The following is a 17,304-nucleotide window of genomic DNA, read 5'->3' as shown; positions in this document are numbered from 1 at the left end:
CACATATTAAGTATGTGTCCGACACATAAATATCATTTGTTGATAACATTGCAAAAATTCATGTGTGGGATACATAAAAACGATCTTTGGAATTTTATCAGTGTAGATAAGCGGAGGCACAAAAAGTTGTTTTTGCAACCATGAAAAATAAATGATCTTACTTGCATCCGTGAAAAAAGTTCATGCCATCATGCTCTCAACTTAGTCTTCTAGATGCACTTCCATAGTTATTAATTGAGAGCTTTCGATGCCTGTACCATTTTTGCATTGGTATAATTGTGTGGCAAGTCCAATCATACTTCTATGCCCAGGGAAGTCGAGAAATTTTCCAACCCGAAAAATTCCTATATCGGACCGGGAATTGAACCCAGCCACCTCCAGCATGGTCTTGCTTTGTAGCTGCGCCTTTACCGACTGAGCTAAGGGAGGCCCCAGAGTCACTTGGTTGGAAGAATTTACACTCGTTCGGCAATCTGTTTGTAGATAAGGATAGGTATTTTGTTTCGGTGGTGCTCGGCATGCTTGACATACACAGTTGTACTCACCAACTGCTCATTTGCTAATAACTTTGCACACAGTTGACGTAACATAGTTCTTTTTGAAGCAGTAGTTAGAATAGAGTTTAAGCTTGTTATAGATACGTAAAAACAAGTAGATTTTAATTCTAGTAATAAACTGTATTTGTTTTTGTGTTGTAAAAATGAAGTGAGAAATGCTCGCTGCACATCTCGTACTTTAAGTGTGAAAAATCATTGGCGTTAATTCAAATGCTAAGATTTACCTAGTCTTTGCATATCTATAGTAAACTAAGATCCTAATCTATCAATTACTTTAAAGATGATTTCCCATGCTTGGTGGTGAAAGAGTGTTCGAGAAAGGGATTGAAAGCCAAAATGAGGATTCGTTTAACTAGAAAATCGACGTTACTTATATTGAAAGCGATCAGCAAAGTAACGACGAGAAAACCCACAGCCAGCCTTTCCTTCTAAACGTGCTTCTTTTTCATTTTCGTTTCTTGCTGATAGTCTAGGTAGGCGTTATATAAATGAAGCGTTGAACATGTTTGTGAAACTCGAGTTCATTTTAGAGCTTCGAAATGTAGAGCCCTGACCCTATGTCAATATCATTATTTGTAACACAGATAAACAGACATAACGCTTGCATGTTTTTCATCGAACACGCATTTAACGATCAATTTAAATGTTTGTTAGTTGGTAGCGTCACCACCTATGGCGCACATAGTCAATTTGCGTTTGACGTTTACACACTACCGACATATGTTAGGGTAGTGCCCATGACAGTGTATTCAAAAGATGGCGGTAGTGTTTTAGTGGGGATGATTTATAATGAAAAGTATACAATGAGTTATGTATGTGTGTCTGTGGTTGAAATATAATCTTCTCGCTTATGTGATATATATGTATATGTATGTATAAACAATTAAATATCAAAAACATTATATTTACCATTGCATTTTATTAGAACATTCTAAGAAACATTATATCAAGAACATACATAACAGCTACCACGGATTAAGCCACTTGAGGCGTGAATCCTTTCGCAACGTTTCTCCGTCCATCCTTTCTTCAAGCTGGGTGAACTGTACAGCAGCTTCCAAACGATCGTCACGGGCCGTACGCGCCGGTATTTCTTTTACCACAACACAATCGCCATTTTCTTTCAGGAAGGTGTAGTTGACGTCTGCCTCCGTTGGTTCCCCATGAGGAAACCGGATCGGGAGAACCTCAACTAAGTGCTTTATCTTCCATAGTCGGGCGTTGTTCTCGGGGATATTTTTAACGACTGCTACAGCGTTAGACTATAATACAGAAATTTTAAAATTTTAATTCTTTAGCAAACCAACTGGGTAGGATAGGGTAGGCTTATATATCTAGCAACATGAGGAAATCAAATAAATTAAAGGCCCGTTCAAATATTATGTAATACCTCCATCCCCTCGTCAAGCACTTTTCCTATACTTAATAGATGGTATTTAACGCAGTGCTAGTCTACCCCGATATTTTCTTGTGTTACGTAATATTTGAATGGACCCTAATGTAAGCTGTCAGTTTTAAACTCACCATTACTGACATGACACATCCTTCCTATGGGCAAAAAGTTATTTCAAAAATTCAAATCTTTGTTTTTTTTTCTTGATTTGTTTTCCGTGCTGAGCACCAATGCTACCGACGCCAGAGAGGCAGCTCCCACGCCATTCCATAGCAAAACGATATAGTGGTTCTCAGAATTTCGTAACAATTGGCAGTTTTGTTCCTTATCGAAAAATATTAGACCCGTATTTTTTTATTTTCTCATTAGGATGACCATTTTCCTGTTAGGATGGTCCAAAAAATCGATTTTTTTCTATTTTTTTTTTTCCAAAAATGGCATTTTTTTTTAAATTATAACTTTTAAACCATTGAACCGATTTGAATGATCAAAATATCAGCCCATTGTCTACAAACCATGAAACCATGAAAAACAAATACAATCAAAATTTTTCGATACAAAACTCCAATATTCAAAAAAGTTTATATTTTTTCTGAAAAGTTTTTTTTAATAACCTTTCATTTGATATTTTGATCATTCAAATCGGTTCAATGGTTTAAAAGTTATGTTTTAAAAAAAAATGCCATTTTTGGAAAAAATAGAAAAAAATCGATTTTTTGGACCACCCTAACAGGAAAATGGTTCGATAAGGAACAAAACTGCCAATTGTTACGAAATTCTGAGAACCACTATATCGTTTTGCTATGGAATGGCTGTATGTATATATATATGTATTTCATGAAAATTGGTATAGTTCTTCCTTATCAAAAAATATTAAACTCGTATTTTTTTATTCCGCCATTAGGGTGACCATTTTCGTGTTAGGGTGGTCCGAAAAATCTATTTTTTTCAAAAATGCCTTTTTTCAAAAATTCATCACTTCTGGAACTCTTGACCGATTTCTAGTATTTTTAATTGAAAGATCATTTAATTTTACATATAAAAATAAAAATCAAAAATAAATCAGATTGACCGCCCACGGTTGCTGCTCTGTTATTACCAGATCAGCTGCAATTACACAGAGAACCAACAGATGATGTTTGGGACTAACATTCATCCTCAATGTGTAAGAACTGAAGATCTAATATTTAGCAATACCAGCGCCGGCCGTGTCCGAATGCAGGTCAACTAGGGAATGGGAAGGAATGTGTTGACGTGGTACTCGCTGTGAAGGAAACCGAGAAATCCTCTGCGCTTCCACGAGAAATCACTGGGATGTTGGATGTGGGGAAAGGTTGCACGCACACGCAGGGATCGTTTTTTGGTAGAGCGATTATAATACACAAACACACACACACACACACACACACGCGCGCGCGCACTCACTCATCCAATTTCTATTTTTAGATCAGGAACCACACTGTGGTAAGTGATGCGATCGGTGTTAAAGAAGAATTTGTTTTCATTAAAATCTAGTGGGTATAGAATAAGGCAAAGTGAAAAATTGCAAGGAAGGGGACGGGCCTGGGATTGAACTCCCGACCTTCTGCTCCGTAAGCAGAAACGGTAACCACTGAGCTACCGAGCCTCGTCAATGAAAGATCATTTAATTTTACATAACATATAAAAAAAATTTGCGATGTCATTTTTCCGCAATATATACACCACACGTGCATGGAAACGATGAAGACGCAAGGTAGTTCACAATGCGTCTCCATCGAGTCACAGCAGCTATGACTAACGAAATCTATGAGTAACTTACAAGCTGGGTGCAACATTCAGTTCAGCCAGTGGGCTGTCCATAAACCAAGTTTTAAACATTGCAGATCCTATCTTTCCCCTCGTATACTAAAATTTTATGGCGTTTCGTTTCAATACTCCTCCCATAGGGCTCTTTCCATGACAAGTTGCAAAAAAATTCTACACGGCAGCAGTGCCAAAATCTTTTTGCATGTTGCATCAGTACCTACGAGTCCAAGCTGTAACTCATAGGTATATCACTCGTTCGTAGGCAATGACTTTTACATAAGCTCCAGCCCAATAGGCTTCGTGGTGTTAGTGACATTTGGAAATGTTTGATGGTGTTTGTATTTATTCGCAATGTTCATCTATTTACCTGAAACAGCTGTTTGTTGTGACGGCATTGCTTACGAACGACTGATATACAATGTGAGTTACAGCTTAGACTCGTAGGTATATCACTCACTCGTAGGTACGATATAATGCTTCCCATAAAACAAGGAATGTTATGAAAGAAATTATCAGTTAGAAAACAAAGTTTCCTACTAGAACAGTTGAATCGAAGAATATCTAAAAATGAAACGTAAGTGTTCAATGTGTGGTGTTTGGATGTTGAGTTCATGTGCCAGAAAAATCAACAATAAATTGTACGATTAAGCAGTGAAAAAAAAAGATTAAAATAGATGAGAGTAGCTCCTTTATTTGTCAACGTTGCTACCACAAACTATATGAACCCAATGATGCCGTGACCGAAGAAGCCGTTGCAGGACCATTCAGAATCGCTGCTTCAGGTACGTTATTTGAAAATTCATGTGATTATTCTTTATATTTCAATTATTATCTTCAAACTACTAAGGCTGTGAACCATTTGCCGAGTTAAATTTAACTCGTGGTTAAAAGTGACATTTCAAAAGTTATTTTCTATGTTCGACTGGTTTTCGAGAAGAACTTAGCCAAGGTTGTCAAAATTTAACTTTTTGTCTGTCAGAAGTAACCACGCTCGGATAGCAGGGTTAATCGATAACTTTTCATCTGTCAAATTTTAAATAAAAGTTAAAATAATCCACCAAATGGTTCAGAGCTTAACTTAAACTATTTTTTTGCAATCATTTTTCAGAGTCCATCAAAGCAACCAGTATTGAATCGATTGCCGTTGCGGGACCGTCCAGAATGGTTCCTTTTCCCTGCCAAGGTAAATAATAATAAAAAAATCATTTGTATGTTTTTTTCTTCTAATAATCAATCATTTTTTATATTTATTTTCAGAGTCAGTGGAAACAACCAGTTCTGAATCGATCGTTACCACCTACAACGCACCTTTGTCAGACGAAAATGAATTCCTTATACAACATAAGGATAAATATAAAGAAACAAGAGACACCCTAATAAAAAATTACCATAACCGAATGACAACCCAAATGATTGAACTATTCTACATATGGTTCGGATGATACCCGGAATACGTCGTTAAGCAAAATAACCATAACAATTTTATTAGGGCAGCAATGCGCGATACAGGATTTTAACCACACTTCCCAAAAGTTGGTCTACATATAGAATTATGAAGGAGTTCAATGTTTCCCAACATATGGCCAACCAAGCAAAAGCACTGTAGCAAGGAATAATGTCGGTGCCTGTAAAGAGGTTAAGCAGAGCTTCATTAGGAGAACAAACGATAATGCTTGTTCTTGATTTTTACAATAGTGACGATATAAGTCGTGTTTATCTACAATAGTGACGATATAAGCATAGAGGTAACTCTAAGACCAGAAGGTCCCGAAGAAACGTGCTCAACTTTTTGGCTCAGCTCTGGTACTCTCTTCGGTCCCAAGCTAATCGGTTCACCCCTCGAAACATAGGAAAATCCACTAACCCCTCATGTTATCGGTCAAACTTTCATAGCGAATCAAAACAAACATAGTGCAGTACTAGAATGTCGAGCAGAATGGGGTAAGTAAATTGATTTGCTTGGGACCAATAGGCTAGTCAAGTAGTGAGCCAATTTAAAATCGTTAGTTTCGTATTGATTGTTGATATAAGTCCGGGGAAAAGAGATTATTTAATATCTAAAAATGATGAAGGCGGAATCTACGTACAAAGAAGATTAGTTCTGTGTAACTTGCAGGAGGCGTACTCCATCTTTAAAAATACATATCCTGATATTAAAATAGGATTTTCCATGTTCGCCAGTAACCGTCCGAAACAATGCATTTTGGCAGGGACAAGTGGCACGCATACCGTATGCGTTTGTATATATCATCAGAACGTTAAACTTATTTTTAAAACACTACAAAGCAGACAATCACTCCCAGATGGTGTTGATTCCTATCACGATTTGTTTACAAAAATAATTTGTCAAAATCCAAGTGAACAATGCTGGCTGCAGAGTGGTGCCGGTGATGTAATGGTAAGCGTGATTACCTCTCACCCCAGCAGGCCTGGGTTCAGTCCCAGTCGGCGCTGCCGGGATGTTCTGAGGCACAACATCTCTGATCACGCCTTCCTTCGGAAGGGAAGTAAAGCCGTTGGTCCCCGGTTCATGAGTTGATGGGTCGATAGGTAGGGTCCAGGTGTGGAAGCTGCCTTCCTGGCGTCGGTAGCATTGATGCTCAGCACGGAAAACAAGATCGACGGAAAACAAATCAAGGAAGAATGCTGGCTGCAGTGTTGTTCAGGAAAGCAAATTTTAGCCACAGAACTAATGACTATTCTTAGTAACGGACATGCTGAATCAATACATCAAACAATGGCGTTAAGTAGAGAGATGCATTATGGACTTAGTTGAAATGGACACACAGGAATTTATTGATACTTTTTTAGAAAAAAATATTCAATTTATTGCCGCACAACTTTATAGCTGAGAAACAGGCAAATTACTTGAAACCAGGCATGGAAAATCATTTACATTCATTTCATGCATTCATTTACATTCATTTGCCTATAACTTTTTTCATCAACAGCATTCCGCAAAACGATATGTGGAGATTTAGTAGGTTTTGCTACTAGCTACAACTTTTGTTCATAACTCAAATCTGTATCTCTTATGCATAACGAATTAGAGCGGGCAGAACTTGTTACTGTTTTCCAGTGAATGTAGAATACATTAACTGAAAAACAGTAGTGGTTTCTGTTCGCTCTGGTTCGTCATGCGTAAGAGATACGGATTTGAAATGTTAACAAAACTTGTAGCTAATAACAAAACCTATAAAAGTCCCGAACATCATTTTGCAGAATTCTGTTGATGAAAAAAGTTAGGGGCAAATGAATGTAAATGAATGCACGAAATGAATGCAAATGATTTTCCATGCCTGCTTGAAACACGTCAAAAGCAATTTGAAAGCTATAGAATGATCATAATCTGTGATTTTTCGGAGAATTATTCTTTCGTTGTGCAGTATGCAGTTCAAGGCTATTCACCCATGTGCTATTTATTTTAAAGACGAAGAATCGAACGATTTGAAATTTACTAGTTTTATTGCAATTGCTGATTTCACTAAACATAATCATGTCGCAGTTCGTTTATTTCTTATGCATTGTCTAGCGTTCATAAAATGTAAATTGCCAGGCTTACAACAGATTTACTTTTTCTCAGATGGATCAGGAATGCCAGTATAAAAATAAGATGACCGCTTTTAATTTATGCAACATGCAAAAAGATTTTGGCATTGCTGCCGAGTGGAATTTTTTCGCAACTTGTCATGGAAAGGGCCCTTGTGATGCTTTGGGAGGAGTATTGAAACGAAACGCTGCGAAAGCGAGTTTGCAAGGCCACCATATAACAACGGCCCAAGAACTTTATTCATGGGTCATTTCTAAGCACTATCACTATCACTATCACTAACACTATCAGTTTTTTTTTCGGAATCCGATTACAATAAAATGGAAAGAAAATTGAAAAACCGTTATATACGTGTGAACCAAATTTTGGGGACACAGTCATTCCATAGTTTTAAGCTTCAAAACGAAAAGTATATTATTGTCAAACGGTATTCATTTTCAACGGAAGAAAAATTTGTGGAATTGTAATTAAAGAAAATAAATGTTTTATGTTTTACTTATTTTTCTTCGACCTCGTCATTATTTGTAGCATTTAAGTACTTCTCCCAGAATTTTGATACCAAAATTAATAATGTCATACTGGGGTCTGTTTTAAAGCCACGAAGACTTCAATGGGGGAGAGGAGTCCAGCCAAAGTATACGCTTGGTAAAAATGTTTTAAAATTTTAGTAAAGTATACAATGTATACAAGTTCCAGGGTCATCTTAAAACCACAACACTCCAGGACAAAATACTATACGATTAAGTTTTCGTTTGGTATGTAGGATGAACAACAAAGATACGGGATAATTCATATAGTTTCTACCAGATACAGACAATTGCATAGCAATTCGAACTCCCGAACAATCAACAAATTCTTGACCAGCCTCATTCTATCATTACATATTGAAATTTCTTTCTTCCTTCAAATTCACTTGTTAGCAAACATATGATCGAAGATCTGATTACTATTTGTATTGGTTGAAATAACAGCTTCCACTATTGCCTAAAACTACAAATTAACAAAATGGGGCGATTTATTCTACATACTCAAGGCCTAGTTGCTTTCCTATTCGGACCCCCCGCATCCTATTCTCCCCACGAGATCAGCCGAAAAATAATATTTCTCTCTATCTCCTTATTATGCTACCTTTCTACATTGATCCGCAAAATTTATCTTGCTTTGTCCGTAATAAGTAACACTTTTCTGTGATAAAATGCTTCATTCTGAGATTAGTTTCCTATCTAAAGTATATTTTGTTTAGGGTTAGAACTTCCATCACGGCCACCTGACTCCATCCCAACGCACTGTCACGGTAAATGGTATTCCCAAATGCCACAACCGAACAAAACAGGACACAGCCATAACGAAAGACCCTGTTCGAAAATGAAGCAATACATAAATTATGTGTTATTCATTCAGTGATAATTATTGAATGAAAAAACAATTAAAGTCCGTCACGCACGTGGCTAAAAAAATAATGAAAAGAATGTGTGATACCATCACTTCGGGCCACTGTCTTGGTCTCCTATGCAGGTATACAGCATGAAATCAAGCTCTCCCACCATCGGAAAGGTGCTTTAAGAATGGCCTACGGGAGGGGTTTTCATGTATGTATCATAATTGAAATTAAAATTGATCCCCAACACAAATTATTAATGTTTTTTTTCATGTCATGTCATGTCATTTCTGCTCTAACAACATGCTACGGGGCAAGAGTGCCACTCTTATGGGGCAAAACGACCATTCGCCTAAAATTAAGTGAAACAGATTAATGTTTATTTATGAACAATAATTTACTATTCTTTAGCATGCCAGCAACAGTTTTAATTCTTTATTCCAAAAAAATAATTGAAATTAAAATATTTTATTATAGCAAACAACATCAAATCAATCCATGATTTCGGCGTTTCAATGCGTTATGCCGAGTTTAGAATCCGTAGGCCGAGTTTGCAGTATTAGACTTTTAACAATATCTCAACAATTTGTTTCTCTTTATCAAATCTTACGGTACGTAAGGAAAGGAAAATAAATTTGAAAGCCATCTGTAATAATAACATTCCGTTTGGTGCACTACGCTAGATTAAGAAATACTAAGTGCGGGTTGTGATTAATAGGCCGGAAATAAGGCAGTTAACCCTACAAGACATAACAACCATGTGCTGTCAAAAAATTCAAATGGAAATCATTTTTGTTACTATTTTATACAGTTCGTTTTGCATAATCTTACGAACACAATGCATATCGGAATCATGAATGCCCAATTGTGTAAATTTCTTAACAATTTTGTATAATTTTATACATAAATGTACGGGTGGCACTCTTGCCCCGTATAAAGAATATAATGTTTGATTAATTAACGAAAATTTTAATCAACCATCAATAGTGACGTCTCAATGCAAAAATAGTGAAAAAATAAATTGGGAACTCAAAAATCCTTATTTTACTATGCCTTATTCTTATAAAAAATCGCTTTTCAACACATCAACACAAAATGATTTTTTGTATTTGTCTTAAGACTTTGTTGCAAAACTTTCTAGAATGCTTCATAAGAATACCATGCATAGATTCATGGTGAGTTAGCATTAAAAATGTCTTCTATTTCAAAATAATATTTATATTGAGCGTGGCACTCTCGTCCCTTTTAAGTAGTAGGGTATAACAGTCCATAGTTCCCTTATTTGTAACCTGCATTAAAAATGGCACCGAAATCCAAAATTTCATCAATTTCAATTGGTACACTGGAACTATTTTAAATAAGTGCGATTACATTAGTAAAAATCACCGTCTTGCCACCCCTCAGTGGGACTTCGTATGGAAGCGAGCTGTCAATTTGTTAGTTTAGTGTCAAACAGTCAATGAAGTTATTTTGCCTTAAATCTGGATTTAAAAATCGAGATGAAAGTCTATGGGTTCGAAAGAAATATCATTGTGATCAGAAAACGAAGCTCCATCAGATTAAAAACCGATATATATTTTTTTAATAAGATAAACCAATTTAGAGTCTGGGAGCCAGCTGCTTTAAAAATCCACCACAAACGACACACCTAATAATAAAAGATGGTTTCATATTACCTACAAAAAAAATTACCTCATAAAGTCCAAGATCCCTTAGGATTCGCTTCTCCCAGTGAGGACATCCTTTGATAGGTTTGATCCGGCGAACTCGGAAAAGCTTCGATGACTCGTTTGTTTCCGGAAGCGAATGTGCATTGCTTTCCCTTAAAACCATTCATTATTATGTAAGATTTGGACATTAGTTACTTACTTACCTCGGATAGTAGATTATGTTGTGCATCTTTACTCCATCCTTGTAGAGAAACTTTTTGTTATGCTTGCCATAGTTTCGCACCCACAACGATGATTTGTACTGATTAACACAAGCCGTTAAAACACTTTTGAGCATCCTTGAGGTCTTGTAGAAAGGAAAGGTTTAAAATATACGCAATGCCGGATAAAGTTTTAAGTAAAAAATGTGCTGCTTTTCGTAAAGCAAGGTGTAATATTGATCGAATCAAAATTCAAAACATAAAACATAAATGTCAAAAACATACATATCCTAGGGGTCCAACAGTATGTTATAGCTATTGTGTCGTAGTAATTAAAGAGCCTGAATTTATAAAGAGGCGACATCTTATCCATTTGACAGGACCTGGTCTTCTGCTCGATTGGAATCCCGCATAAACGCGAACCATAAATTGACCTTACCTGAAATGGTTAAAAATTGTTTATAATCCCTGCTAAACTTTAACTGAAATGGTTATGGAACTTTACATGAACGTTTAATGATAAAGTTTCAACCTTATGTATTATGGTTTTTTGGAACTGGATCTTACAAATAATGGGTTGTTAAGAACCATTACCATTCCAAATTCTTGTTTTCTCCATACATTTTCAGAAAGAGAACTATATAAGAACGTTTTTACTTATGATTTGAGAACATTAATGGTAATGGTTATGGTAGTCAGTAAGGTCCAGTAATGGTTTTGTATTATCGCTCAACTTTACGTGGAATATAACGTGAATTGGTAATCAGTAAATTACAGGCAACCAATTCGCGATATATTCCACATAAAGTTGATCGATGTTACAAAACCATTCGTGGACCTTACTGACTACCATAACCATTACCATTAAAGTTCTCAAACCATAAGTTAAAAGGTTCTACGTTCTAATATAGTTCTCTTTCCGAAAATGTATGGAGAAAACAAGCATTTGGAACGGTAATGGTTCTTAACAACCCATTATTTGTAAGGTCCATTTCCAAAAAACCATAATACATAAGGTTGAAACTTTATCATTAAACGTTCATGTAAAGTTCCATAACCATTTCAGTTAAAGTTTAGCAGGGATTATAAACAATTTTTAACCATTTTAGGTAAGGTCAATTTATGGTTCGCGTTTAAGCCTGGTACGCAGCTGAAAAGTAATGACGTTTTTATGTGCTACCGGATAGGACACGGAATGCAAAAGAAATTACTTTTCCTCAGCATTTCTTGACCCAGTACGCAGTTCAAAAGAAATCGGTAAAGGAAAGATCGATTACATTAGTATCGTGATCGACATGAAGGTGGCGCATTCTGAATGCAATTTCACTTTCCTTGCGGAATAATGGTCTGATCAATTATTCCGTTAGGTAATGTTGGCGTTTATTGCAAAACTGATGTTTTGGATGCATTTAAACAACATAAACACTAATAAGTGTTGATTTTACAATTTGACCACACCTCCCTATAATCTCAAAATTTAGCAGACTATAGCTGTCAAATTTTCTTTTGGGAAAAATGCTCAAAAATTACTTTTCCGTTTTCTTTTCAGCTGCGTACCAGGCTTTATGCGGGATGACTTTTCCAATGACTTTGACAGACAATCGATTGTTTGAATTTTGACATGTCTTCTCTTTGTAAATTCAGGCTCTTTAGTAGTAATGTAGTACAAAAAATAATGATTTTTATCAGGTAGTTTTATGTGCAGCTTTATGCCGGTCATGCATAAGTTTCAATAGAAATCAAATGCTTAGATGCGAGCTTAGGTGTATAAACTCATCATGCGCTCCAGGAAACAAATAAATAAATGTAAACAAGAGTGACTTTTTCAACTTTAAAGACTTATTTATTTTCCGACGTCTTGTTCAATCCCTATTATGAGGCTTTTTATTTAGCGTGTATTATTTGACAATCATACTTTGCATAAACGATTGACAGGTGACAGTTGATGTTCAATCCATTTTATTGTAGAAAAGCATTGACCGCAAGTGAAAAAAATTCGCAAGTGCGAGGAAAATCGTGCTTTTCGTGAAAATTGTTGAAATAAATTGGTGCCCCACAACTTTCCCAAAATGTTGGACATGGAAAACATCCAACTGCCCAAGCTAGAGAATGATCAAAAGTCATACGCCGGCATACCGGAGGCAGTGTTTGTGGTAAGTAACAAATTTGGTCTTTTTTCGCTTAGTGACTTAAAAGCGCTTCGTTCGCTTTATATCGTAGGAGGATGTTGAGGCATTTATGAAGCAATCTGGAAGCGAGGAAAATGTCGAAAAGGTTCTGAAAAGCCTTGACGAGCAGCACAGTAAATACAAATTTATGGAATTCAACATCATCTCACGGAAGCGTCGTTTGCGACAGCAGATTCCGGATCTGGCCAAAAGCCTGGAAATGATCAAGATCCTGAAGAACCAATCCGAAGAACAGGAAACGCGTTTCCTTCTGAGTGAACAGGTATTCGTCAAAACCCGAGTGCCACCTACGAAAACTGTCTGCCTGTGGTTGGGTGCAAATGTCATGCTCGAATACCCGCTGGATGAAGCTGAAGAGTTACTCAAGCAAAACAAGCATTCGGCTGAGGTGAACCTTAAGTGTCTGGAGCATGATCAGGATTTCTTACGTGATCAGATTACTACTACCGAAGTGAACATGGCCCGGGTTCATAATTACGATGTGAAAAAGCGTCAGGCGAAGAAAGCCGCCGAGGAAAAGTAAACGACATTATCCGAAAGAGATTTTGCTTGGTCCATCTTGCGCAATGTGCATATTGCGTATACAACAATATTTTTAAGGTTGAATCGTTTGCGGTTTAATAAATATTTGCAAAATTCAGTTTTTAATGCATTTGAAGAAAATGCTTCCTTTAATGGCCATCGAGTGATTAAGGGTAATGGGAGACTAACTTGGGTTTCTATAGCATTTTTCTGTATTTATTTCATTTATCTTACTTTTTTGACTAGACTTCTATAGAATGCCATTATGTGTCTTAGTCGAAGGTAAATTTAATTGTAAGTTATCAAGGAATGTTTGTTCTTCACATTTATCTAAATGCTCGCGCACTTGTACTATAAGCTACTCATTTGATTATTCACGTATATCAGTGTTCCAATAGTTTCAAAACCATTTTCAACAAACTTGATATGGTTCTCTACACCTGCCAATGTTTATTTTAAACATATGTCCAAAACAATAGTAGTATTGCCTAGTATTATAGCATTCAATGCAAATATGAAAGTAGGTTCGGAAATCCAACTAAGAACTTTGAATGATTACTGCGCAACTAATTCTTTTGGATCGGATTCGGCATTTTCTGGCGTCTTCGCTACCGCTCCCGTTTCACCAGAATCAACGTTGTTAGTCGTTTCTTTGTCCGCATTCACCTTACTGGATGGATTTGTTGCTTCCGTTGAATCCTCATTCGAGCCATCTTGCAGGCCTGTCGAATCGACGGCATTTCCTGATAGAGAATCATCCGACGGTGAAACCGCATTGCCGGTTTCAGTATTGGTGGTGACATTCACCTTCAGTGCATTCATTTCCCGTTTTAGAGTTTCAATCTCGTTCCTGGCATCGTTGAGTTCATTTTCCAGTCTTGCAATTGTATCCTTATCCTTCAGCCTCTCTCCCAGATTATCCAGCAGGTATTCAATTGCATTTTCAGGACGGTCGGAATTACACTTGATCAGCACTTTTGTGATGGCGTCTAGAACTCCTTTTCGGTCTAGATACTTGCGAAAATCCTCCTTGGATCCATCGATCGGCTAAAATCGTGAAATCAATTAAGATTCAATAACAAAAGGTTCAACATTTCTTACCTTAAAGCTGGACATTTTGAACTTTTGGAAATGATGTAAAAATCAATATGTTCAATATACTCACTCAAGTAGTAAAAAAAAAGCGACCTAATTGTTCCCGTAGAGCACACGTTGCATACGGGTTTTCAAATGAGGATAACTGACCTTGAATTCGTCCTTTTGTTGAAAGCTAAACTGGTTATTGTTTCTTATCGCCTTTCACACAATCGCGATTGTTTTTCAAATGGATGATTTTGATAGAATGGCAAAAATATATCTGCAATTTTTGCATGGATCAAAACGTTACTATGCGTTATATTATACCAATGAGTGTACATAGCGAGGGTACACAGATCATGAAAATATTAGCAAACCAAAAAACTACACAGAGAAAAAAAATTACCCTAAATTTAAGTTCTTTTTACTTAATTTTGGGTAATTTTGAGTTTCGCATCCCACTCTCACTTTTTGTTGTTGTCAAAAACGGAACGAGAGATTCGACTTTCTCATGACTATCGTTCAATAAGCTACTAGTGAGTATATGAGATATCCTCAAATTGAGTCAATTTAACTTAATTTTGGGTAGAAAATGCTCACGAGTACACAGCAAAAAAAATGTAGTATCGATCAATGTAATTCAAGCAGATGTATGAAATAATTATGTAATAACAAAAAGTAGATACAATATTACATCAATGAATGTAATTTTGTTCGCAAAATCGATGTCCATTGTACAACCAACAATCAATACGAAACTAACGATTTTAAATTGGCTCACCACTTTAGTAGCCTATTGGTCCCAAGCAAACGATTAACGTACCCTATTCTAGTTGAAATTCTATTACTACACTATGTTTGTTTTGATTCGCTATGAAAGTTTGACAGATAACATCAGGGGTGTGTGGATTCATGCAGAACATGCAGGGGTGAGTGAAATAGCTTGGGACTGCTTGGGACCGTTGTTCTGGTACTCAAGCATGGGAAAATTCATTCACTCGCGCGAGCACCACAGAATCCATATAGCCATCCTCGCCTACAAACAGATTGTCGAACGAGTGTAAATTCTTCCTACCAAGTGACTCTGCAGATCGACTCAGAACTGATAGCAGTAGAAGGAAAGAAGGATAAACTGAAAGGCAGCCGAACAATTTTCTCTACACACAAATAACAAAAATTGTTGCTATAAAAATAATGCATAATCAAATTAAAAGTTTCCCAAAATTCGTAGTTTCAACTATGAAAGTTTTCAAAATTAAACTTATATTTTTGGTTTAAAAATGTTTCTTTCACTTTCGACTTGTAATTTTAAAAGTGATTTTTTTTAAATAAAAGTTGTAAAACTGTCAAAATACCTCTTCATTGAGTAGTTTTTGACAGTACTGGACTTCCGTTTCCCGCTAAAAATGACATGGGAAATAAAAAATAAAACAAAACCAGCTGTGAGAACTTGCAGGAGTAGCAGCAGTGTATTCTATTTTTTCATATATTTCATCCGCCGGCACGATAGTTTCCCTTCTTTACGATACGAATAATAATATGGAGGCACCCGCGGGGACACTACCGAGTGGAAGGATACTCCAGTTGCCGGATTTGGAGGTAAGTTGATGAAATTTTTGAAGACTTTCGATCTTGCTTCCGATTTGACTAATTGATGTGTTTTGATCTTCAGCAGCCTCGTCAGTCTTGCCGGAAAGGAAAGCTACTCCCACACACAAAAAATTATCGTTAATAAAATTAAAAAAACCATTGATAGAATTAAAAGTTTGCGTTGGTTCTTTTTGGTAGAAAGTCTTTTGCATTCAAAACAAAAGTCGGCCAACTGTCAATTCAAAAGTAGCTCATTCTTTAATTTTAAAAGTTGAAACTTTCAATACGAATTGTAGAACTGTCAATCTAATAGCCTATGGTTTTTAAATTTACTCATTAAAGGTTTTAATTTAAAAGATGTGCATTTTTATCGCAATGGTGTACGTTTTCATCTCAAATATTATTTATTGCTTGAGAAAAAGGAACACATACATATTTTATTTAATTCATTTGAGTTTATTAAAATTTTCAGTCATCACTGAAAGGCCACTGCATTATGGAATCTTCCATTGGAAGTATTTTACACTAATGGTACAATTGATATCTGAATAATTACTTCCTGATGGGCTCGGTGTGGAGACGTGCTTGAAGAAAAGTTCCTGCTTAATGGTGATGGTTGATGCACACAAAGAACAAAAATTGTTCCTATAAAAATAATGAAATTTCAATTTAAAAGTTTCTCCAATTTCGTAGTTTTAACAACGAAAATATTCAAAATCAAAACAGTTTTTTCGGATTAAAAGTGTTTCTTTCAATTTCAACTTGTAATTTCAAAAGTTATTTTTTTTAAATAAAAGTCGCAGATCTTTCAAAACTTCCTCGTCATTGCGAAGATTTTAGCATCACTTGACCTTCGTTTGCCTCTTAATTTGAAAGCGTGAAAAATAAACCATATTGCTGTGTTTTCTACGTTTCCACATTACTCTTCCGTCGGTTTCTCTTTCGAACTGGAATCGGTTCCCAAAAAGTGGTACGCCACCGCTAATTCATTTTCATCGGATTGCAGGTAATCGTCAAAGCAGCCAACGGAGGGAAGCAATGTTAGATGAAACATAAACTCTATCATAACATGGAGACAATGATGGCGTGCTGGAATTGACGGTAATTTGGTATAATTTTCAATGAATTTCCGATTGTTCTAATTGAGATGTTTTAATTTTCAGCAGCCTCAGTCTTGCCGGAAAGGAAGGTTAGGGTACGGCCAGGGTAGACGCGACGCGACCAATTCAAAAGAATCTTATTATTTATTATTATTCCTTGCGTGAGTCGCATCGCATCGCGTCGCGTGTCGCGCCTACCCTGGCCACGGCCTTACTCCCACCTCGACTCCCACCCCCATCAAGATGCCACTTTCATTCAAGTACCCCCACACCGAGTCCGTCAGGAGCAA

General features: G+C 36.4%; 3 protein-coding genes across 3 annotated transcripts; 1 reads left to right on the top strand and 2 right to left on the bottom strand.

Moving 5' to 3' along the window:
• Positions 1–1,456: 1,456 nt before the first annotated feature.
• mRpL30 (mitochondrial ribosomal protein L30) lies at positions 1,457–10,762 on the bottom strand. Its single transcript, XM_065236188.1, has 3 exons — positions 10,540–10,762; positions 10,359–10,488; positions 1,457–1,819 (listed from the first exon to the last, which is right to left on the bottom strand). The coding sequence occupies exons 1-3, from the start codon at positions 10,671–10,673 to the stop codon at positions 1,523–1,525; spliced, it is 561 nt and encodes a 186-aa protein (XP_065092260.1). The 5' UTR covers positions 10,674–10,762; the 3' UTR covers positions 1,457–1,522.
• A 1,727-nt stretch (positions 10,763–12,489) lies between these two features.
• On the top strand, positions 12,490–13,365 carry mgr (merry-go-round). Its single transcript, XM_065236185.1, has 2 exons — positions 12,490–12,689; positions 12,757–13,365. Exons 1-2 carry the CDS (start codon positions 12,606–12,608, stop codon positions 13,246–13,248), a joined length of 576 nt encoding a protein of 191 aa, XP_065092257.1. The 5' UTR covers positions 12,490–12,605; the 3' UTR covers positions 13,249–13,365.
• A 240-nt stretch (positions 13,366–13,605) lies between these two features.
• LOC135713083 (c-Myc-binding protein) lies at positions 13,606–14,583 on the bottom strand. The gene is made up of 3 exons (XM_065236186.1): positions 14,493–14,583; positions 14,349–14,369; positions 13,606–14,294 (listed from the first exon to the last, which is right to left on the bottom strand). Exons 2-3 carry the CDS (start codon positions 14,361–14,363, stop codon positions 13,803–13,805), a joined length of 507 nt encoding a protein of 168 aa, XP_065092258.1. The 5' UTR covers positions 14,364–14,369; positions 14,493–14,583; the 3' UTR covers positions 13,606–13,802.
• Between the last annotated feature and the right edge of the window lie 2,721 nt (positions 14,584–17,304).

This window comes from Ochlerotatus camptorhynchus, unplaced genomic scaffold, assembly GCF_037179485.1.
Source record: "Ochlerotatus camptorhynchus isolate MF236.1 unplaced genomic scaffold, CSIRO-AGI_Acam_v1.1 ptg000531l, whole genome shotgun sequence".
NCBI classification, from domain to species: Eukaryota; Metazoa; Arthropoda; class Insecta; order Diptera; family Culicidae; genus Ochlerotatus; species Ochlerotatus camptorhynchus.
This window is presented reverse-complemented; position numbering and strand designations above follow the sequence as displayed.

What these genes read in the sequence shown, in the direction of transcription:
- mRpL30 (XM_065236188.1), bottom strand. Translation starts at nt 10,673, where the DNA reads ATGCTCAAAAGTGTTTTAACGGCTTGTGTTAATCAGTACAAATCATCG. An exon ending in AACATAATCTACTATCCGAG is followed by an intron (nt 10,489 to 10,539) that starts GTAAGTAAGTAA and finishes AATGGTTTTAAG; the next exon opens with GGAAAGCAATGCACATTCGC. An exon ending in GGGATCTTGGACTTTATGAG is followed by an intron (nt 1,820 to 10,358) that starts GTAATTTTTTTT and finishes TCTGTATTATAG; the next exon opens with TCTAACGCTGTAGCAGTCGT.
- mgr (XM_065236185.1), top strand. Translation starts at nt 12,606, where the DNA reads ATGTTGGACATGGAAAACATCCAACTGCCCAAGCTAGAGAATGATCAA. An exon ending in TACCGGAGGCAGTGTTTGTG is followed by an intron (nt 12,690 to 12,756) that starts GTAAGTAACAAA and finishes TTTATATCGTAG; the next exon opens with GAGGATGTTGAGGCATTTAT.